A 22,506-nucleotide genomic window follows, 5' to 3' on the forward strand; every position below is an offset into this window, starting at 1 on the left:
TTCAGTCTCCAGCAACCCGTAAAACGAGACACCAGTTCCAAGTCTTTCTGGAGTCCTTTAGATTCTGAACCAGAGGGATTCTGAATCCTATGTGCACTCATGGTTCAAGAGATAGGTTAAAGGAAATGCATCTCAAAACAGTGTTTGGCACTCTGGTGACCTGGTTTTTTTAAATATAGCTCCAGGTAACTATACCTGCACTTGTCTTTCTTCAGGTTGGCACTTCAGCGTTCCATAGTATTCTGCAGGAGCTATGCCAGGCTAGTTATCTTTCATGGTTTGTTTCCCTATTGCTGGTCCATAACCTCCTCACCACCACCACCCTCTCTCATCCCCCCATGTTTCTTCCCGAACCCCCAATTTTGAGTTTGCTCTATTTGGAGTGGCTAGCAAGAGCCAGCACCCCCCCCCCCACCGTGTCTCATACAGTGACAGGAGGTGTGTTCTCATCTTCCGGGTGCTATATTTAACCACCTACCATCTGCTATTCTGACCCCCACCCACCAACTCCTTCCATTTAAGCCAGATTCCCTTGCCAGTGCGGCATGGGCTCTGACAAGTGACCTCACCGGTTTGCTCAGTGCTGCACCTCCCTTAGAGTAGATGGGTTTGCCCAGCCTGTAGCTGGCAAAAGGCATCCTTGTGGAGGAAGGCAAGCAAATAAAGCAGGGCTTACAAAATAGCCTGCCACCGGGTTATTTCCTACTTGTCCCAGAGGAGCTGGTAGAATGAGATCGGCGGGACTTTTTATGCTTTCGTTCAGATTTGTTGGTGAAGGTTGTTCAGTCCTGGAGAATTTGTGCTTTTTCTCTGAGGAGCAACAAGCAGCCATCTATTGCGCCCAGAAATACTGGGCAAAAAGCAGCCACCCTCCTTGATGGCCTTTGAATATAATCAAACAGTGTGAGGTCGAGCTTGGGTTAAAACAAATAATAATCTATGTTAACTCTGCAAAGTCAAAGCCATGCTGGACAATTCTTTGGCCAATGAGAGATTAATGAGATATCTAATAAACCCATACAGATTATCTGGGTGTGCAGGGAAACAGTAGTGCTGCTATTATTATTATTATTATTAGCCCCCAAATCAAAGAAACACAACTGGAGAGAAATACTAAAGTAAAAACACACTTCATCTTTCAGAAACCCCTGTAAAATTGGGTGGTTCGAACCCTGGCTTCTGTGGATTGAAATTAGCACTTCCTCGCTACTGACTCCACTGCTGGAGGAACTGCGGAATATCTATGAATATTCCCGCTGCTCAGACACTTAATCTGTGCCAGCACCCAAGGCCATGGGAAGGCTGGATAATAGCCATTTCCCAGGAAGCCTGCGGTGAGTGAGAATTGGTTCCAGAAGACCAAGCATGGAGATTTTTTAATCATTTGGGGAGGGAAATTGTTCTTTTTTCCCCTTCCAATTTCAGACCAACTTGTGGATGTATCTGTGGGTCTTTTGTCCGGGTTGGAAAAAGAGCTCTGGGAGTGGGTGGGTGAAGCTGGTCTTCCTCCAAGAAAAAAAAAAAGCCCAGCCCTTCTGGTTGGTTTGTTTTTAAGAAAGAAAGAAAAGGGATTTAATGTAATTTTGTGTGTGTGAGAGAGAGAGAGAGAGGGAGAGAGAAAGAAAGAGAGAGAGAGAGGGAGAGAGAGATGCCTTTCCTGCATAAACAGGGCTTGCTGCTGATCTTATTTATTATGCTTATAACAGTACCTGCTTTTTATCCTCACAATAGTCCTTTGTGGTAGGTTAGGCCGAGAGATGGCCCAAAGTCACCCAGTGAGCTTCATGCCTGAGTGGGGATTTTGAACCTGGGACTCCACACTAGTCACTATACCACACTGGCCTGTGATGATATTCTTATTCTTATTTATTAAATTTATATCCCATCTTTCCTCCAAGGAAAAGGTGACGTACCAAATTCTCCCTCTTCTCATTTCATCCTCAAAACAGCCCCGTGAGGAAGGTTAGGCTGAGAGAGATAGCCCAGGGTCAATGAGCAAGCTTCGTGGCTGAATGGGGATTTGAACCCCAGTCTCCCAAGTCCTAGTCCAGCACTCTAACCACTACACCACACTGGCTCTCTTTTAATTTTCTGCTGAAGATCACAAAGAAATGTAGTTTGGGGTTTGTTTGGTTTGGTTGGTTTTTTTGCAAGTTGTAAGGTTGAGTCAACCTTGCAGAGGTGTCTGTAGCCCACTAAGACTCATTAAAATCAGAGAGAAGGGGGAGCATGTAGATTGCAAATTTTAAAGCAATTTGCTTCCATCCATGCAAATGAGTGTTACTTATTTATTTGAAGCATTTTTTACCTTGCTCTTCGGCACCCGTTCCTGCAAGAAAAGGGCTTCCAGAGGAGCTTGAAAGTATCAACAAGATGGTCTCAGTCCTGAGAATTTTCAAAGTGATGAATTTGCTCGACCACAGAAGAGATTTCTGAGTTCTCCTTTTATCCCTTTCCTCCCTTTGTGGCAAGAAATAAAGCATTTATAGTGAATTACTTTCTGAAGGCTCAGGCTTACACACACACAAACAAACACACCCCACTCCGTAAGGGAGCTTTCTTGAGCAAGCGGGCTGGGGCTGGGGGGAAGCAAACGAGGATCTAAGCTCCGCCGGCCGTCTGAGTATATAGCGACCTGAATAGCGGACAGGACTGACTGAGGCAGCGAAAAACATGTCTCGTTTGGCAAGCGCCAGGGCTTAATTTATGGCATCTCACTTTGTGTTCTCCCTCTGCAGGGACTGCAGCTTTCAGCCTTCATTCCCAATCAGCAGCCAAGAGCGTTTCTGTTTGCTCATTACTGGAGTTTGGGGTGGGGTGCTTCCTGGTTTGGTTCTCTCCCATTTAAATATCACCAGAGCATCTTCAGGTGAAGGGGAAAGTGGCTCACATACCCCTCGCAAAGTCACTCTGGGTAGAATTGGCCAGTTTTGCTGGGGGCTGGTGCCAAGGAGAGCTGAATTCCGTTCAATTCGGTTATTTTTGCATAAGCATCTCTTATCTCATATCATTTATTCTGGCTTGCCAGTTGCTTGGGGGGCGGGGCGGGGAGTAGGGAGCAGTCCACACAAGGCAGAGAAGCACCATTGCCTCCAGCCGTTTGACCATCACAATCTATTCCTTCTGGTGTTTCTTTACAGCTTTGTTTAACTTGCATACTTGCTTAGTTTAAAAAAGAATAGCAAGTGAAACCCAGACTGAGACTCTCAGGGAAATGGATGTGGCTGTGATATTATGTGCTCCCTTAGGATTATGATGTGCCATCAAGAGGTGGCTGGCATCTTTCTCCTCCACAGAGGAGCACAGTGGTAAAGCCTCTAGACCTGCTAAAAAAGAGTGATCCCTCTTATCCCTGGATCAGTTGCTCTCCAACAAACATCTGCTTAACTCCCATCAAGTGTCTTTGGCACCTAAGAGCAGGTTTCAGGCTCAGTGGCCTCCTAACTCCTCCTTTCCTCTTCAGTTGCTTCTCAGAGGCATGGATTTGGGAGCGCCACACTGCAAGTGCTCTGGCACACTCCCAGGGAGCAACGTAGCGAATAAAATGTTGGCACATCATAGGTTTTTTGCAGCACTAAACAGCACCCTGTTGGAGGTGGACATTCCTAAGCAGTGGGGGAAAGTTATTATTTATTCAATTGATATACCACCTTTTATCAAAAGATCCCAGGGTGGTGAACAACATTTTAGAACACATTTTACAGAGCACAATAGCATAATAATAGACAGCATAATAATAAAATAAATTAACAGGCCATAGAATATTTAATGGCCAAGGACCTGGGTAAAGAGGAATGTGTTTGCCTGGCACCTGAAGACATTTAATAATGATGCCAAGTGAGCCTCTCTGGGGAGAGCATTCCACAGATGGGGAGCCACCACAGAAAAGGCCAGTTCTCTTGTTGCAGCCTTCCGAACCTTTCTGGGAGGGAGGACATAGAGAAGGGCCTTGGGCACCAAGCGCAGGGTCTGGGTCGAGCCAAATGTCCCTGGTGTCTTTTGATAGCTTTGGACTTGAAGCTGCAAAAATGCTTTGATAGGGTCCCACTACCCTTTCTGTGCAGTGGCTGGTTGGGATGGAGGCACCATTAACACAGGCTCCCTTCCTGTCCCAGAATTTGGTACTATCAGTAAAAATCGGTTGCCTCATTGTTCACCCCTAGACTTGTCTTCCTTCTCCCGCCCCTCTTTTAGTTTTGCACTGTGTCTCTTAGATTGTAGGCCAGGCTTCCTCAACCTTGGCCCTCCAGATGTTTTGAGACTACAATTCCCATCATCCCTGACCACTGGTCCTGCTAGCTAGAGATCATGGGAGTTGTAGGCAAAAAACATCTGGAAGGCCGAGGTTGAGGAAGCCTGTTGTAGGCCTGCTAGTGAAGACTGTTATGTCTTCATTTTTCCCACAGCCCTTACTAAGAGCTTTAAAAATGCATCACTTTTTCCAGGGCTGAAAAGCTGAATGGACTCCCAAGCTCATGCGAGCAGACCCCCCCCCCAGTTATAAAGATCAGCCCCTCCCGTTCCAAGTGGTTCTGTTTGCCTCTCGTTAACGTCTTCCATTTTGTAGTGCAGTATTTCTGCAGGTGGTGGTTGGCATGGTGGGGGAGAGGAGCCTTAAGGAGGATTTTGTTTTATTTTTGGTCTCTCAAGGGTCAGATGCAAATCAGTCTTCCCTTGCGCGCATTCTGACAGTGGTGCCATGTGCAGGGTTTAATTTTATCCAGGCCTTGCCTACATCCTGAGATCCTAATTGACGCTTTGATTGCCCACCAGCATTAGGGGTGCAGCTGCACAAATCAGCCATCTCTGAGCTTTTCTGGATTCCCCCTAGATATCAGAGTGAGCAGGTCTTTCTGAGATGTTTAAAAATGGGATGGAGGGACGGGGTTTGTCTCTTAATCTGCACAGGCCACTCTCTGAAATAGATGGTGGTACAGGAGCATGCAGCTCATGCATTCATAATAGTGAACATCATTTGCACTTTCCTATCCGGTATAGTTCTAGAGCAACGTAGCAAGGAGGCAAAACTTTCCTGCTTGGAGTTTACAGGCTGAATTTGGCAGAGAAGATGGGGTGGGCACGTAGTTAGACCAAGGAACTCACTGCCACAGGAGTCAGCAACAGCCACCAGCTGGGATGCCTTGGAAAGAGGGTTGGATGAATACTTAAGGCTATCAGTAGCAACTGGCTGTGATGGCTATGCCGTACCGCCACAGCTGGAAGCAGTAGTGCTTCTGAATGCTAGTTGCTGGAAGCCATGGGAGAAGACAGGGTTTCTTGTAGGGGCATCTGATTGGCCTCTGTGACAACAAGATGCTGGACATGGATGGGATGGGCCACCAGCCTGATCCAGTAGGCTTCCCGTACATGGGGTAAACAAAGGCAGGGATGACCATTTGAAGGTGCTTAAAACTGGCCCATGTCTTTCAGCGCTAAGGTCTCCGGTAACAAACTGAGGTTTTCCCCAACAAGGGATAGGGATGAATGTAAGGAACTGCAGCTGCGAGTGAGCATTGGGAGGTTAAGCCAAATATCTTGTTGGCTAGAGGAGTGGGTTTTCAGAAGGGCTTGTGAAGGAAATGGCAGAGCAAAGGTTTTTCTTGCTGTTCCAGGCAGAAGAAGACTGGGCGCTGAAGAGAGCAAGGCACTGAAACAGCTGAGCACAATGCCATTTAACACCAAGGGCTTGTTTCTTTGTTTCTCCAGGGGACAATTAGCGTTGGAATAGACGCCACTGACCTCTTTGATCGGTACGATGAGGAGTACGAAGAAGTGCCAGGGAGCAGCTTTCCCCATGTTGAAATCAACAAAATGCACATATCGCAGTCCATTGAGGTAAAGTACGTGTGTGTGTGTGTGGGGGGGAGAGAGAGAGAGAGAGAGAGAGAGAGAGAGAGAGAGAGAGAGAGAGAGAGAGAGAGAGAGAAATTAAAAAGGGTTTCTCTGTTAATGAGGCACCTCAGCACAGAGCAACGGGAAATGAAATCTGGCTCAGGGATGCAATTATCTGTTTCGAAATGGCACCGGAGGAAGTGGGGAAGGGAAGGTTCACTTGCGGCTGAGCCCATGTGCTGTCAGAGTCTCTCATGCGCTCAAGTGCTGTGCTCGGGCACCCCATTTGTATGCCACACACCTCCCATCTCTGGAAGCAGAGAGTCTTCACAGGCTCTGCGAGTGTTGCTCAAAAGCTGTTTCCCAGGCAGAGGGTGTTAATAGTAGTAACAAAAGGTATGGTAAAGGACCCCTGGATGGTTAAGTCCAGTCAAAGGTGACTATGGGGTATGGCGCTCATCTCACATTTCAGGCTGAGGGAGCCAGTGTTTGTCCACAGACAGCTTTCGTGGCCAGCATGACTAAACCGCTTCAGGCGCAACAGAACACCGTGACAGAAGAAACCAGAGTGCACGGAAACGCCGTTTACCTTCCCACCGCAGCAGTACCTATTTATCTACTTGCACTGGTATGCTTTCGAACAGCTAGGTTGACAGAAGCTGGGACAGAGCAACGAGAGCTCACCCCATCGCGCAGATTCAAACCGCCAACCTTCTGAATGGCAAGCCCAAGAGGCTCAGTGGTTTAGACCACAGCGCCACCTGCGCCCCGCTATTAGTAGTAGTGGGGAAGCCCAAAGACTCTTCCCTGCTTCTTCTGCACACTTGGTCAGCATCCCCTGCCCACTGTTAGTTGAGCTGCAATATGATGGAGCATTCCAGGACACGCCAAGGACAGCAAGCGGCGGAGGGGCATTCATAAAACTAGTCAACAGCACAGCTCCTGAAAGGGGTCAAATGCCAGGAGGCTGAGTGTACAGAGAGCATACGGTGGACTTATTCAGTGGTTTGGTTGAATCATCACACCTCAAGTCTTGTCTTAAGTGTGTATCTGCAGCAGATGATTGGCCTCAAATTCACCGGTTAATCTGATTCCACGTCTTGGGCATGTATGTCCACCCCTCCTACGTGCAGAGAGCATCTGTGCACCACACATTCTACCCACGTAGATGAGGCCACACAGTATTGGGGCATAGAGTGTAGTTCTCACTGTGGCCAACAAAATGCCTGCAGGAAACCTGCAAGCAGGAACCAAGCGCAAGAACACTCTCCTGTCCTGTGGTTTCCAACAACTGGTATTCAGAAGCAATGCTGCCTCTTTAGTGTGGAGGCGGAGCACAGCTGTCATGGCTTGCCACCAATAGCTTTCTCCTCCATGAACTTGTCTCCTGTGTGCAGAGAGCATTAGTGCACAGAGAGTTACGTTACGCTCTCCCTGTACCCACTCGGGTGAGGCCACCTTGTGTTAAGGCAGCATTTTAAGCATTTATATGGGAGATTGTAAAATTGTGCCATCTAGGTGTGTCTGCTTTTGGTGACACCTGCCACTGAGAGTCAGGCCTGCTGTAGATTGTGCAGGATTCCTATGAGCTGCAACAAGACAGCTGCCTTTCTCTTGCAGGCTCCACTGACGGCCACAGACACTGCGATATTGTCAGGAAACCTCTCAACGCAGAACGGGAATGGAGGCGGCTCTGTGAACTTGGCTCTGAGGCGTGTGACATCTGCCAAAGGCTGGGGAGAGGTAAGAGGACTGGTTTCTCCCAGTTTTCACCCTATTTCTTGCTTTGTTTTGAGCCTTCTGGACTGCTCCTGCACCTATTTCTCTGCCTTCCTTGTTGGTGGGAGATCACTGATTTTCCTGTTTTAGGGCACCCAGAGCCCTCTTTTTTCACTCTCTCAAAGCTGGGCGATGTCACTGTGCTGGACTAGGCTACCATGTGGACTTGCACAGCTAACTTCCTGCTGTGAGCACTGCCGTGTTCCAGGGGAGGAAGCACCACCTGCCTCCTCTCCCTGGCCATGCACTCCAGTGCCTATCCAGGCATCCGAGTAGCTGCCATAAAGGAATAGTTAAAGCCAGCTTGTACCGGTGAAGGGCTGTGGGCAGCTCACGACAGTCACGCTGATCTCACCTCTGTAGCTGTTGCTTCCTAACTCTTGTCCGTCTTCTTTTTGTGCAGATAGAGTTCGGAGCTGGAGACCTCCAGGGGCCTTTGTTTGGCCTGAAGGTGTTTCGGAATCTTACACAAAGATGGTAAGACTTAGAAAGGGGTGGAGGACAACCTCCCACCCCCTAGAAGGAACAGGACTTATTTGTGATGTTGTTATTTTTATTTTATTTTTATCCCACCCATCTGGCTGGGTTTTCCCAGCCACTTTGGGGGGCTTACAGCATATATAAAAATACAACCGAACATCAAACCTTAAAAAACAGAATATGCAACCAATTATGTATCACTATCTCTATGTGTCTATTGCATCTACAGGCAACCAGCCAACATACACAGTGGCACTGATATTAACCACCCACAGTGCCATTCAGAGTTTGAAACCAGTAGGAAGCCAGTTTTCGATTATATGGTTACCTTTTCTTTCAGGGTCCTGGTGTCTCTCTCAGAAAATACATGGCAGGCTGAAATGTAAATTATGTAACCATGCCAAACCTAGGGATTCAGAGATGTAGAATCGTTTGCTGCATTAAGTTCTTTCTCATGAAAAAGGCCAATGGTGGATCCAAGGTCCGTATAGCATCTCCATATGAAAGTGCTTTTCAGCTGATGCCGCATGGTCTTGAAACAGGAGCAGGTGCCTGCAAAGTGTCCCTGGCCTTCCAGTGAGACAGACAGCTGCCTCTCATAGGCCCTACAGTTTGGAAAAGGCAGGAAAGAGGATCGAGTGTCTATCCTTCTTCTTTCATTCTCTCTTTCTCAAAAGGACATGTCATTATAAGTAGGGAAATGCTGCATGAACTCTCCCCATGCACAAATTGAACTTGGGAGAGACAGCAGGGGTCACCATGTCACCCCTTGTGTTGCTTGAGCCCCAGCCCCATTTCCCCTGCCAGGTGTAAGGGATCTACTCTAGCAACCCCCGGGAGTTAGCACCAACTACCAAAGAGACAGATCCCTGAATTTCTCACCCTCCAGTTGTCATTTTGTTTGTTAGAGGTGAGAGAGAGGAAAATGCAAAAAGAAGGGAGTAGAGTATGGGAAAGAGAAAAGCTTACACAGGAAGTTTAAAATATTCAAAGTGGGTTGCAAGTTAGGACTAAACTTGGATCGATGGCTCTGCTCTGCCTTCACAGTTGGAGACAATAAATGCTTTTGAATGCCAGTTGCTGGAAACGGCAGAAGGGGAGAGTGTGCTTGCCCTTGAGTCCTGCTTGTCTGTGGTCATGAGCCTCTTCTTTACTGGGGTGCAATATTCCTCGGTGGCCAGAAGATGGCCTTTGCTTCTGGCTTAGCTCAGATCTTTCCAAAAGGAAATATTGGAAAGGTTGCCACTTTTGACAGCTTCCAGATCAGTTCCTAGTGGGCAGCAAGGGCAGGCCCAGCTATCACACTGATCCAAAGCTGCCCAGTGCTGTCATCATTGATGGGCAGCAGCTGTCTGGGGTATTTGGCCTGGAGCTGCCAGTGTTATAAGAAAATACCTCTTAATTCCCTTATGGGGTATCTAGAGCCCGTAGAGAGTCCCTCAGGAGATCTCTATTGGTCAGAGAGAAAGCAGAGGCCAACCAGAGTATATTGAAAGCAAAGCCTGCTAGTAAGTCTGATCTTTATTAAAAGAAATAAACTGTTGCAACGGGTTCCCCACTCACCACACGAAGGAGGGAGGAGAACCCTGAACAGTGGTGTGCAAGCCCCTGTAAAGACTTTTGAAAGTCTCTTGAAAGCCCAAGACCACCCTCCTAAACATCATACATACATCACAGAAAGAAGCAGTCTCCAGCAGAAATTTGAGAGTGTTGCTTCACTCCTGTCTGCCAGGATACCTGATAATGTCTTACTTGATTGCATTTTCTGAGTAGCCTGCCCATTCCTTTAAGATAGTAAATACTTAAGTTCCTGAATCTCTTATACATATTGAATCCTGAATCTCTTACACATACAGTTTGCTCAGCCTAACAGATACTTGCCAGACACTATTTGCAGGGAAGTGTAAGCCCCTACAGTCCAAAGACAATTGGAAAGCTTTTCCCATTTCCTTCCTCCTTGCAGAGAAATATATGAGGTTAATTTGGGAGAGTCAAAATGGCTTCAGGATTGCTCTCCTATACTATTTCAGACACATGGTTTATATACTTATGTATGTCTGTTTGCCTTGTACATTTATGAATATGTATTCTATATTTGAGACCTTAGAATTCTTATAACACCAGGGAGTGGCCTGCAACACCTGTGCTCTGCCACGGACCAGTGGCAGTTAATAACTGACTCCACGCATTTCCTAGATCTACAAGTGTAATCAGAGATGACACTACATGCCTGAGCTAGCAGAAGGAAGGGCAGTGCAATAGTGAACTGCAACACGGGGACCAGTAACTGCTGCTCATTCCTGTTTCATTCCTGGCATCTGTTGTGTGGGCATGCAGCAGTTGGAATGGATAGGGCCCAGTTGCCCTGTGGGTTGACTCTGGCAGAGCCGACCCATACCCTTGAGCTGGCCCCTGTGTTGATTTGTCCTTGGCATAGCATGCAGCTGATTCCATTCTTCAGGCCCAGCACATTTCCTAGAGAGCAGAGGCAGAGAGTGTGCTGTTGGCTGACGTTTTGCCCCTGAAGAGAACAGGGCAGCTTGGTTTGGTGTGTGGAGCTCCATGTACACATCGGAGCGTGACGGAGCTTTGAGCAGCTTCCAGAATCCCGAGTTGATAATCCTCCTCTTCCCCTTTCCCAACTCCCAAGAGATATTGCTGGAGGAGGAGGAGGTGTGCATGTCCATCTGTAAGTCGAAGGCTCTGATTGAAGCTGGGATAACTTGCCTGCTGCACACCTCAAGCTCTCCTGGCCTTAAAAGGGGAATGGATGTGGCTGTAGCTAGGGAGCAGGGTGTAGCTGGGGAGAGGCTCCTCGTGAGCAGCAGTTGCCTAAACAGGAGAGGGAAAACATTTCGGTTTCACTAAGAGGATTTTCCTTCTAAGCCTCTTCCTGCCATCCCCTTGTTTGCAGCTTTGTCACGACAAACTGTGCGCTGCAGTTCTCCTCCCGAGGGATCCGCCCGGGCCTTACAACTGTCCTGGCAAGGAACCTGGACAAGAACACCATGGGCTACTTGCAGTGGCGCTGGGGCATTCAGTCGGCAATGAATACAAGCATCGTCCGGGACACCAAAACCAGCCACTTCACGATGGCGTTTCAGGTAGGGCAGCCCTCCTTCCTTTGGCTCCAAATGTTCTTTGCAATTACTGTCTGCTCTTTGAGGGGGGGGGACCTGTGCTGGCAACTCTTTTGAGTTGAAGTGGAGCGACTTGAATTGATAAGTCGCCTCTTTGGATCTAGTGGCTGGCCTGTGACTCTGGGGGTTAAGAAGAGGATGAGGCTTCATCCACTCCCAGGAATCTGTGTGGGCCACCCAACTGTTATACCTGAGCCATGCTCCACAGTGTGGTCTCTGAACTTGCCCATGTATAGGTATTGTGAACAACCCTACCCTACTGCATGAAATGGACCAGTCTGCCTATAAAGTTACCTAAACCACGACTGCGTCTCTTGACAGTGAGTTGCATGAATGAATTAGGATTGTGTGGAGAAGTGGCTCCCTTTCGTCCGTCTGGGATCTACCGCCAGTAGGCAAGGGACATGAAGTGTGTTGGCATATGTGTGTGAATGGGAGGGACACAGAAGCGAAGGAAGGAAGAGGGTTGGCTGACCTTCCTGTTTCTCTCATGCCACAGCTGGGCATCCCTCACTCCTTCATGATGGTCAGTTACCAGCACAAGTTTCAGGATGAGGATCAGACGCGAGTGAAAGGATCTCTCAAGTAAGTCCCAGCCCAGAAGGTTGCCCCTGGCAGGTATAACTAGCCGGCAGGAGGCAATAGGGGTTTGTGCAAGGGAGTCAGCCTCTTGCAACGATTGCTTTAAGGATGCATGGGCAAGAGGTTGGCATCCTTCTGCAGCTGCAGTGCTCACCATCTGGAAACCAGATGTAGCAGGCATGCCAGGTGCTGCCTCAGTGCCTCTTCCTTTCTGGAGGGAAAGGGAGAGACCCATCAGGCAAGGGGGTGAGTTGGCGAGGTATGTAGAAGATGAGACTTGGTGATCCCGAGAGGCAGAGCCTGTCCCTCTGCTTAATGTTCCCAAATGCTTTTGTTTCAGAGCTGGTTTCTTTGGGACCATTGTGGAATATGGGGCAGAGCGGAAAATCTCCAGGCACAGCGTCCTTGGAGCCACCGTCAGTGTTGGCGTACCCCAGGGAGTCTCTCTGAAAATCAAGTGAGTTGGCAGCCTGAGTTCTGGGGCTACTTTCCACAGACTGGTGCCCTCTGGCTGCCCTGGACAGCAGCAGTCATCAGCACCAGGTTGGGGAAGGTTGCTCTAGGGAGTGGCTCCTCCTGCCTCTGGTCTTGCATTTTGCTGCTGGTACTTGCCAAGGGACTCGATGGAAAGCCACTGGACTGAGCTGCATGCAATAGTTGGCATGCTTGGGCCCCCTTGCCAAGTCCCACTTCTCAGCACAATGCCCACTGTCAGCTCCTTCAGCCCCTGGGCCTTGCCCCTCCACGGGACTAGTAGTTCAGAATGAACACATTATGTTTGTGTTGACCTGCACCCAGGCTGTAGAGCCAGAAGAGGGCTCTAGGAGTTCAAGATTTGCGGAAGTGCCATCGAAGATCAGTTCTAATGCTTTATTAAAGAAGAGAAATAGACCTACAGCGAGAAGCAGCCTGTCAGTTCCCTTACCTTTGCAGATGTGGGATGGACACTACAGCAAGGAGGTGGCTTGTCCAATGATGGACTGTCTGCACCCAGCCTAATGCACTTACATTGTTTATACACCAAGGCAGGTTACATCAGCCAACTGACCAGGGGTGCAGGTGGCAGGCATCCAGAACATTACAGGGTTCCTCTTCTGGGCTTTGAGCCAAACATCCCAGTTCCCCCAGATAGGGGTACCCTGAAAGCTAGGCCAACTGCTTCTGGAGCAGTTCACCTTCAGGGTAACACAGTATGTCTAACAACCAGACACCTGTTAAAGCTGTGTCCACTGGAGACACTTATCAACGTGTGCTGCTGTCATTCTGGGTGGCATGTTTCGGTTTTGCCAGCAGAGGGCTCCAGAACACAGCAGAACGGCCTGGGAAAAGTGGGAAGATAAAAGAGCTCAGCAGGCTTGAGTAATGAAACATGGTGGAGGGATTGCCTTAAATTTGTATGCCTGGGCAGACGTATGTCATCTAGGTGGGCCCCAGCAGGTTTGGGGCCCTCCTCTTCCTGCTCTAGAGTTCTGGCTGTGGGCCTCCCTCCGCTCAGGGCATCCTTTGCCACACCAGGGTCACCAAAGTCCCATTACCATGTGGCAGCAAATGATTGAGCAGGACAAGGAACCAGAGAGTTGGGCATGTGCGCTCTCTCCCTCCCCTGGCCCCTTGTGTATTTGAAACTGGTTCCTGCAGGTTCTCTGTGCCTGCCTTGCCAGCTAACTGCTCTTCTTTCCCCTGCATCTCAGGCTGAACCGAGCCAGCCAGACCTACTTCTTCCCCATCCACTTGACGGACCAGCTGCTGCCTAGCGCGGTCTTCTACGCCACGGCGGGGCCTCTCGTCATCTACTTTGCCATGCACAGGCTCATCATCAGGCCCTACCTGAAGGCACAGAAGGAGAAGTGAGTGCCCCGAAAGCATTCCCAGCATGCACTGGGGGAGGATAGAGGTGGGACTGACCTGCAGGGCACAGCACAGCAAAGGCAGCTAGTGATGGAGGAGCGGGCTGCCCAGTGTGTACATCAGAAGCAGTACATCTCTGGAAACAAGCTGCTGGGGGGGGGGGCAGCAAGCGAGGTTTGTAGCATTCCAGGCCTGTTTGTGGTCCTCCTGGAAGTTTCTGGCCGGCCACTGTGGGGGAAGCAGGGGTGGTGGTTTGGCAGAGGGTGGGAGAAGACCCTCCTGCTCTTTTCCACAGAACTCTCCTGTGAGGGTGGAGAGATTTGTGGAGCGAGAAGAAGGAGCCAGACTCTGGGCTGCAAAGGGGGTACTGTATTTCTGTGACTTGCCTAGAAAACCGTCCAAAGGATACCTCCCTGCTCTCGCCAATTAACAGGTGGTGCAATCCATCACCATTGGGAAGCCCTCCTGCTTTGGGGGCCCTTGAAACTGGCAAGAGCAGCAGAGAAGTAAGCAGCGTTCCTGTCTAGGTCCTGCTCGTTTCCCTGGGCTTGACTTTCATGAGTCAGGTCGTTCTCTCTCTCTGCCATCCTTGATGTACTAGCTGGCCCAGCCTTCGTGCAGCATGGCTGCTTCTCTCAGGGAATTGGTTGGAGGAAAGTGGGAAGGGAGGCCAGAAACCTTAGGCAGGTACCCAGACTACAATGAAACCCTCTTCCTTCCTCTCCCCCGTCCGAACATTAGAGAATTGGAGAAGCAGCGGGAGAGCACGGCCAGCGACACTTTGCAGAAGAAGCAGGAAGCAGAAGCTGCAGTGAGTCTCAATTCTTGCTTCCTTCCCCATTCCTGGATAATTTAGGGTTCTCCGCGCACTTCCTCCTTGGAATAATTGATCTGGGCTGCATCTCAAGGGCTTTTCTTCCCTTCAGAAATCACCCTGACAGCTGAGAATACAATGTGGGTGGGTGCTTGAGGAGGTCTGGTGAGTTGCTGCTTCCCAACTCACCCTTGTGAGTTTTGTGTAACCCTCTCACAATTTTTCACGGTCTCTCTTGGCTGTCTTCATTTTTGATGTTTTTAATCAGGTTTACATAACTGGGTTTGTTTTAATTGCCTCATCACCTGCCTTTACTGGAGAATAGAGAGTATGTGTGTGTTTTCAAAAATAGAACACATGCAAGAGTGTGATTGGAGCCAGTTTTGGGGGCCAGGGCCACGTCTCTGATAGATCATATGCTTTACGTGTCCCAGGTTTAGTACCTGACATCTTTTTATTCGTCATTTGCCTCCTTCACACCTGGCATGTGCGCTTCCAAGCAATGTCTTTGGAGATGCACAGTACTGGGCTAGATGTTTCCACCTTGGTCTCATTCAGCGTCTAAGGTTCTCACTTATTTTAGATATTTTGACCCTGCCTCTTGATGACCAGCATTCACAAGGCCACTAGTAAATCTAGCCCTTGCTAATGTATTTCTTGTTACAACAAATCTTCATTATCGAGGCAGAGAGAGAGAGAGAGAGAGAGAGAGAGAGAGAGAGAGAGAGAGAGAGAGAGAGAGAGAGAGACTGACTTTGCGACTTTGCCTGGTCACCTCTGGGCAGTGCCAGCATCCAGACAGGAGTACAGGGAGAATTGCTCCAAGTGCCTCTGGGCAGAGTGCGCATCCCTCCTGGCTGAGTTACAATGACAGGCTCCAATTGCATATGGTAAGGAGGCCTTCCAGATCAGAGGCAGGCGAGAGAACCTGGCAGTGCTTTTTGGAGAACACCTCGTCCTGCAACCCTGGAGAGACGAGTGTGGCGCAATTCCACACACAAGTGCAGAAATTAACCTCTCTCTGTGAAACATGTTTCTAGTGCTTGCAAAGTTATGCTTGGGAGCATGTAGGCAGCAAAACCTCTGCAGCTGCTGAGCATGGCTTACTCTTACTTACATCCTATTCCTCCTCGTGCCCCTTGCAGCGTAGTGTGTTGAAGGAGAACACCCCCCCCCCAAGCCTTGGCCCTTCCCTCCGGACTTGTTTTTATGAGGTTCCCAGAGAGGAGTTGGGTCTTGCGCTTGATTGTCCTACTGCTGCAGCTCCCACTTTGCCTCTGTGCCTCTGAGCAACACAGTCTAGGGGCTCCCCTCTGAGGTGTTCTCACACATAAAACCAGCCCCAGAATGCCCAAAGGTCTGTCATCCCTGTTGCTTTCTGCGAGTTGGAGGGCAACCTTCTGCAGCCTCCTGTGATGGAAGAGGCAGAGCTTAGCCCATTCCTGGCTCACATGTTTGTTTTACACAAGTGCACTCCCTATAAAGGCCTCCTCCTCCTCCTCCTTTTTCCCTTTAAGAATATTTGCAAACACAATAAATAAGCCTTCTTTGGATGCCGAATCCTGGTCTGTCCCCTTGCTTAGGTGCGGCTGATGCAGGAATCTGTCCGGAGAATTATTGAGACGGAAGAAGCCAGGATGGGTAAGGAGTGCTGATTTCCCTTTTCTTCTACCCAAGTCTGCCCTGCAGGCATTTGAGGTGGTTGCACACTTCTGTTTGGGTTCGTAAATGCTACTGTGTTGCTTACTGCTCTTATGGGGCTTCAGTCATCAAGTTAGAACAGGAAACACTAAGTGGGAAGAGGTTTTGCCCCAGAACGTTTGCTTTAACGATTCTGGGGTACCCAGTTGGTTCTAGTTTATCTGCAAGGGCATATGCATCCCATATGGGTGGCGGGTGAGCCGTAGCTCCGTGGTGGAGCACCTGCTTTGCATGCAGAAGGTCTCAGGTTCATACTTTGACATCTCTGGGATACGGCCAGAAAAAAGACCAACGTCTGACTCCCTGGAGAGCCAATTCCCATTGGCATGGATGAAGCTGAGCTAGAGCTTGCTCAGTGTAAGGCACCTCCTATTATTGTACTGTGTGAGCTCAGGGTTTGGTACTAGTTGCAGAAATCAGCAACCCAAGAACCTTAGTAGCTCTTTTAAGAATAAATCAAGGTGGAAGAATATATGGAATCTTAAAAGGGGAGCCTCTATCCCAGTGGAGGGATTTGTGTGCTCATCTGTTTTGATTTTATGTAGTGAGAGGCCTGGGCAGACTTCTGGTTTTTTCTCTCTCTCTCTACTTGCCTGGAGGGGGAGAGGAGGGGCGGTCCCTTGTTTCCTGAAAGTGTCCTCTGCGCCAACAGCTTCTTCTCGTTAACAATGCAGGCCTGATTGTGGTGAATGCCTGGTACGGGAAATTCGTCAATGACCAGAGCAGAAGGAACGAGAAGGTGAAGGTCATAGACGTGACTGTGCCCTTGCAGTGCCTGGTGAAAGACTCCAAGCTCATCCTTACAGAAGCATCCAAGGTAAGGAGGAGGCCAGTGTGCAGGGAGGTGGGGAAACAGATTAGCTCACACAACTCACCTGTTTCATTTCTGAGGCCGCCTTGGGGTGGTTGTCAGCCCAAGACGTGCAATCATGAGGTGAGATTTGTAAACCTTTGCTTGGACTTCCAGTGGGTACAGAAGCCAAGCTTTACAATGGTTCTGTGGTGTGTGTGCACGCACACAAGTGCACTAGCCCTTACACACTGTGTATACTTATGCACAACCACCATCATCTCCTTTTTTGTAATTGCATTTTTATTGGAATTTTTAACATAAAGGGGTTTAAAACAGCACCAAACACAGCAAATACCAAGTAGAGGAAGAACTGCCAACTAAACTGCATCAAAAGAATCAACTGAACTCAAGGAATTAGATGATTCGGTGATTAGATGGCAGTAAAATTGATGTATTGTTAAGGTTTCTAGAAAAGATAAACTGGCAGCAGACTGCTGCAAAGTTGCCTTCATGTGTTTCTCCCCTCGCCCTCTTGCATTCCTGAGTCAATTTATCATTTAAAGCTGGTGGCCATATCTGAGCGTTAAACTTTTCCATCCAGAGTTTTCCAATGGCAGGAGGCTAACGGCCCTTCTCCTTGACTCAGTGTGTGACTGTTCCTTTCTTGTAGGCCGGCCTGCCTGGGTTCTACGACCCTTGTGTCGGGGAAGATAAGAGCCTGAAAGTCCTCTACCAGTTCCGAGGAGTCCTGCATCAAGTGATGTCTGGCGACAACGAGGCCCTTCGGATACCAAAGCAGTGTAAGTAGCAAAGCCCTGGTCTGCGGCTTCTGCTTACAGCCCATCTGCAGGCCTGGTAAAGACATCTGCTGCCCTTCCACTGAGGAGCTTCCACATGGGCAGGGGATGGGAAGATTGCATTTGCAAGGACTCAAGGGGTCAGGGGGATGACGACGACACACACATCTCCAAATTTCACTCCCGCCTCCTTTGCCTTCATGTTCCTTCATCCCGCTGACAGAGGCTGTGAGTTTGACAGGATTGTGTCTACAGCACACACTGCTGCATGGAGCCAAGGCATGAATCTCAAGACTTTCATCCAACAATTTAAGCATGACTATGAGGATGCACAGAGAACCCCTTAAACCTGACTTCATTGTCAAATGATCCACCTCTTGTACCTCAGTCTTTGACACTGGAGATATTCCTGGGACCGATTAAATTGTTTTTAAAAACTGAAATCGTTGTAACTCACCCTGGGGCCTGCTGGTGGAAGACAAGTAGTAGCTTGAGTAGCAAATTAAAGTTAATAATAATTTAAAGTTGATAAAATCAACAGAGAGGAAGCTTCCATTCCCCAAGTTGGCAGAAATATTGCACATCTTCGGGATGAGGCCTATCCCGAGTGCTCAGAGATGGCTGGCCAGCTCGATGCAGTGTGACTCCTGCTGGTTTGGAGAGCAGCTTCCGGCTCCTAAAGGAATGGCAGAATTTCCCTGCCCTGCCCCTCTGGAGGCTCCTTCATGCCTCTGTGTACACAGCTGCAGCAGGGCAGGGTAAACCCAGATTTTCAGAATCCCCAACTTTGCAGCTATTATACCTTAGAGCCATGGCTCACAAAATTGATTTCCATGTCAGGATTTGGATTGGGAGCCTCCTTGCCAGTTTCCCCCGTGGATGGTGGCATGCTGCGTAGGGCTGGAGGCAGGCTGCTTCCTGCTCTCCTTTGCCATTTTGCAGGAGGTGCTTTACAGGGGTGGGAGGAGCACAATGTGGGTCTCCTGGGGGTGAACACACTGTTGCCCACTGCTTATTTTTAAAAAGTGCCTTTACACCTCCCTCAGTGGTGACTCTTTTGCAAGTTTGCCTTGACCTCACTCTCTATAAAACAGTCTCTCCTCTCCCTGCCCCCCCCTTTTTTTGCTACCCCCACAGCTCACCGGATTGATGCAGACAGCTAATCTGGTGGGGAAGAGGGCAGGTGCTGAGTTCTGTGCCCAGGGACCAGCAGATATGGCACCATCTTTCCTCCCTGGATTTGATGACATCTTCAGACGGGTGGGGATGCGACTTATTTCCTGATCGGCGCGAAAGAAGGTGGTTTGGCACCCAACGTAACATTGTGGGACAAAATGAGTGGAATCTGCTCTAACGAGACAGTGGCACCCAGACCCTGCAGCTTGACTGGCACAGCTGACGATGGCCAGCATTTCCAGACTGCCCCTGTCAACGCAAGGGGGTGGGCTGCAGACTAGGAGCCCCTCTTTCCCCTGCAGCAACCAGTGTCCTCTTCAGCAGGGGGAGCCTTGGGGCAGGTGGGCAATGGGGGGGGGCGGGGCGGGTGAGGTGTCACTCTTATTCTTGCAGGAAGTGGAGGGGGTGGGGGCTACTTCAGGTGAAGGAGTGACCGGCCGCATTTGCGGCCTCCTCCGCACAGACCCTTGTGGCTGCTCGGCAATGCAAAGAACACGGTGCTCATATCCACGTTCCAAAATCAAAATGCACTTTGGGAAATTTGTTTGTAAGCTTTTCTTTTAACATATTTGAATCTTCCTGTCCATCATCATCTCTCTCTCTAGCAGCTGATATAATATGATACATTAAGAGGAACTGTTTCCCTGTCAGCTTGTCTTTGTTCCAAGCACAGCAAGAAGCTGGCCCGGAAAAGGAGTTAAAGTCACCATAAGCGTTTTGATGTACACAAAAGACGCCGTGCAGATGGAGGCAGGGTGGGGAGATGGGAGGGCCAAGTGAGTGCCAAATCAGAGGCAATAGCATTCTCGATGGAAGATTGCTCCCACCGCAGACCAGGGGTGCTCTTGTGCTGCAAGAAAGCAACAGAGAGGTTGGAGGAGTCCCATTTTTGGCCCTCTGTCCCTGGTGGCAATGTAGAGCTCCTTTTACAGACACGAAGAGGGGAGGCTGGAGTTGCCTCTCTGTTAGTTCTTGGAACACCTTCCTTCATGACATTTATGAAGGATCCCTGGGGGTGTTGAATGCCAAAACAAGCTTTTCGTCATAACTGCTGGTTCCTGAAACACACACAGTGTGGTGCATCCCCTGCGCCACTTTATTTGTTTATATAACTGGGTTCGCCCCACTCATTTGGATCCAGATCATACCCCCCCAATCTGTCCCCACCTCAGCTCTTACCCTAAGTAAAATGATAACTGATTCCATGAAGCCTGTTACATCCCTCCTGCCCCCCTTTCCTCTTGAAATTAGGTGTTGCTGCTCCTCAGTTGTTTTGTTGGACAAATATTTTTCTCTCGCATCTTCCATTGAACCAAGTTCTGGTCTAATAATATCCATCTCCTTGGTTAACCCTTGGTACCTTCAAGTAAATATCTTTATTCCTGTTGACACCCCTACCCGACTGCCCCATTCATTTTTCCATATGTCAGTTATCCCTGCTTCCTTCAGAGCTGATGGAGTGAGAAATACACTGTATGGTCATAGTATTTATTCCTGGATCGCAGCGAGTTCTGGTTTCAGAAATCTGTGACCTGGTCTCTTCAAGAACCAGAATCAGGCTAGAATTAACACTGGTAAGGAGCACCCTGGAAGCAGGCTTGCTTCGGCGCCTTTCAGACAATAACCACTTGAACCTTCTGCTTTTTGAACCAGCTCAGCCTGAGCCCCCCTCCACTTCAATCCTTCCCTGCTTTCCAAAGCCCCTGCCTTGTGTGACTGGGAATTTTGCAAAGTGCATGAGCCGCTGATGAGGTCAAGAGCCTCTGGTTTCTCCTGTAACAAATAAGGACAATAAAAGAGACCCATTTTCTCCGGACTGTTGGCTACTTAAAACAGGGGCACAGAAGCCTCCCAACGGGCAAGGAGGCAAAGGATACAGCCAGACATGCTTACTCTGATCCTTCAGGGAGGCTAAATGTAGTGCCTTCTGGTGACTTAATCGGTCATTCTATCTTGCAACAAGGGATCAATCTTCCCTAACCTGTTACTCTCCAGCTGCTGTTAGGTTCTCAGCTCCCATCAGCCAGCATGGCCAGGGGTAAGGGATGATGGGAGTTGGAGTCCAACAGCAGCTACAGGGTGCTGGAGGGTGATGGAGCCATGGTTGGTGTCTGGAAATGTGTGCATTTTCTATTTCCTCTGCTCCTTCCACTCCCGTAGACTAGAAGGGAAGTGGCTGCAAGAGCCACCTAGGTGCTTGATGCTCTTCCCATTCATGTTCCAGGTGCTCATAGCTCTTAGCTGGCATACCAGTGCTCTCTCCCTCTGCAGCCGTCCTAAGCTCCATTTCAACTGAATTTGGTGACAAGCTTAACCTAATAGCTATTGGCATTCATGACGATGCCCATAAGTAGAGCCAGTTACATAAAGGAATCCTTTAGTCATGTCCCCCATCCCATCAGGCTCAAGAAAGATGATGGCAGCTGTGGGGGATGTTGCCCTTTGGCTTGGAGATGACCCCTCTCTTACCTAACTGCGGTGGGTCTCTGCCCTTCCCATCCCCTTACTCCCAAGCCCCCTTGTTGGAGGTTTCTGAGCCTCCAAGGTGAGTTCTTGCCTCAAGAGTGGCTTCGCTACAAATAATGCTTTTAAGAAACTCAAGATTGGGGGCTTCCGGCATTCTGCAGATGCAGTTTCACTTCGTCCATATTCTGTTACCTTCTCAACAACCTCTCTGGTGGGATATTATTCTCATATGTATTTTATATGGGTGAGAGGGAGTGTGTGTATGTGTGTGTTAGGGAAATACCAAAACAATAAGGACTCCTCTCAGGCCACTAGAAGTTCTGAGGCTGAAGTGTGATCTGAGTGGAGACTACTGTCCTCTTCCACAAACAGCTCTGGCTGTAATCACATTAAAATCAAGCAGAAATATTAACAGTGTTTGGAATGAAGTGTTTGCGGGGGGGGGGGCTGATTCCTACTGGCACTGACCAAACATCCCTCCCTAAACCTACGAAGCTGCATTCTGTCATCAGACAGTTGGCGCACCTTCATCAGCCATGACTGTGACTTTGGCAGACTGGTCCTTTTGTTACTGGAGATGAAGCCCCAAAGTTGGGGCCTTAAGCACTAAAATGAGATCCTGGTTGCAGGATTAGACCAAGGGGGCATCTTGTCCAGGAGCCCATTTGCCAACAGGGTGTTCATGACCCCCAGACATTCCTGATCCTCTGCATTCAAAGCTCTCTGCTGGTTTGAGCATTCTAGTGGAAAACTGGATGGGCTAAATCAATAGAAATTTAATGGTGTTGATGTAGAATTGCTCCTCCAGACTCAGAAAACAAGAAGCAACCGTGTGCCCAGTCAGAACCTTGGTCCAGCTTTCTCAGTATTGTCTGCACCCAGCCCTACCTGAGATGCCAGGGATTGAACTGAGGACTTTCTACATGCAAAGCAAGCACTCTACCACTGAACTACCACCCATCCCCAATAAAGGGAAGTGCATTTTCGCATGTATTACACAAATCACGCCCAAAGGATGCTATCTATGTTCAAGCTACCGCCACCACCCCATCACCTCCCAGCTCCTTCTCCCAGTGCTTTGCAGTGGTTTTGCCTCCA

At 49.1% G+C, this 22,506-nt stretch overlaps 1 protein-coding gene across 1 annotated transcript in view; it reads left to right on the forward strand.

Annotated features, from left to right (window-relative positions):
- DNAJC11 (DnaJ heat shock protein family (Hsp40) member C11) overlaps positions 1 to 21,820 on the forward strand; it is a 56,179-nt gene extending 34,359 nt beyond the window's left edge. The window contains exons 5-16 of the mRNA XM_035120202.3: positions 5,707 to 5,835; positions 7,453 to 7,575; positions 8,015 to 8,088; positions 11,006 to 11,195; positions 11,731 to 11,816; positions 12,154 to 12,270; positions 13,505 to 13,660; positions 14,403 to 14,472; positions 16,059 to 16,116; positions 16,851 to 16,993; positions 17,640 to 17,769; positions 18,904 to 21,820. Of these exons, the coding sequence (XP_034976093.2) occupies positions 5,707 to 5,835; positions 7,453 to 7,575; positions 8,015 to 8,088; positions 11,006 to 11,195; positions 11,731 to 11,816; positions 12,154 to 12,270; positions 13,505 to 13,660; positions 14,403 to 14,472; positions 16,059 to 16,116; positions 16,851 to 16,993; positions 17,640 to 17,769; positions 18,904 to 18,929 (1,302 nt within the window). The 3' untranslated portion in view covers positions 18,930 to 21,820. The remainder of the gene's footprint in view (positions 1 to 5,706; positions 5,836 to 7,452; positions 7,576 to 8,014; positions 8,089 to 11,005; positions 11,196 to 11,730; positions 11,817 to 12,153; positions 12,271 to 13,504; positions 13,661 to 14,402; positions 14,473 to 16,058; positions 16,117 to 16,850; positions 16,994 to 17,639; positions 17,770 to 18,903) is intronic.
- The last annotated feature ends 686 nt before the right edge of the window (positions 21,821 to 22,506 follow it).

Source organism: Zootoca vivipara, chromosome 6 (assembly GCF_965207765.1).
Source record: "Zootoca vivipara chromosome 6, rZooViv2.hap1.1, whole genome shotgun sequence".
NCBI lineage: Eukaryota > Metazoa > Chordata > Lepidosauria > Squamata > Lacertidae > Zootoca > Zootoca vivipara.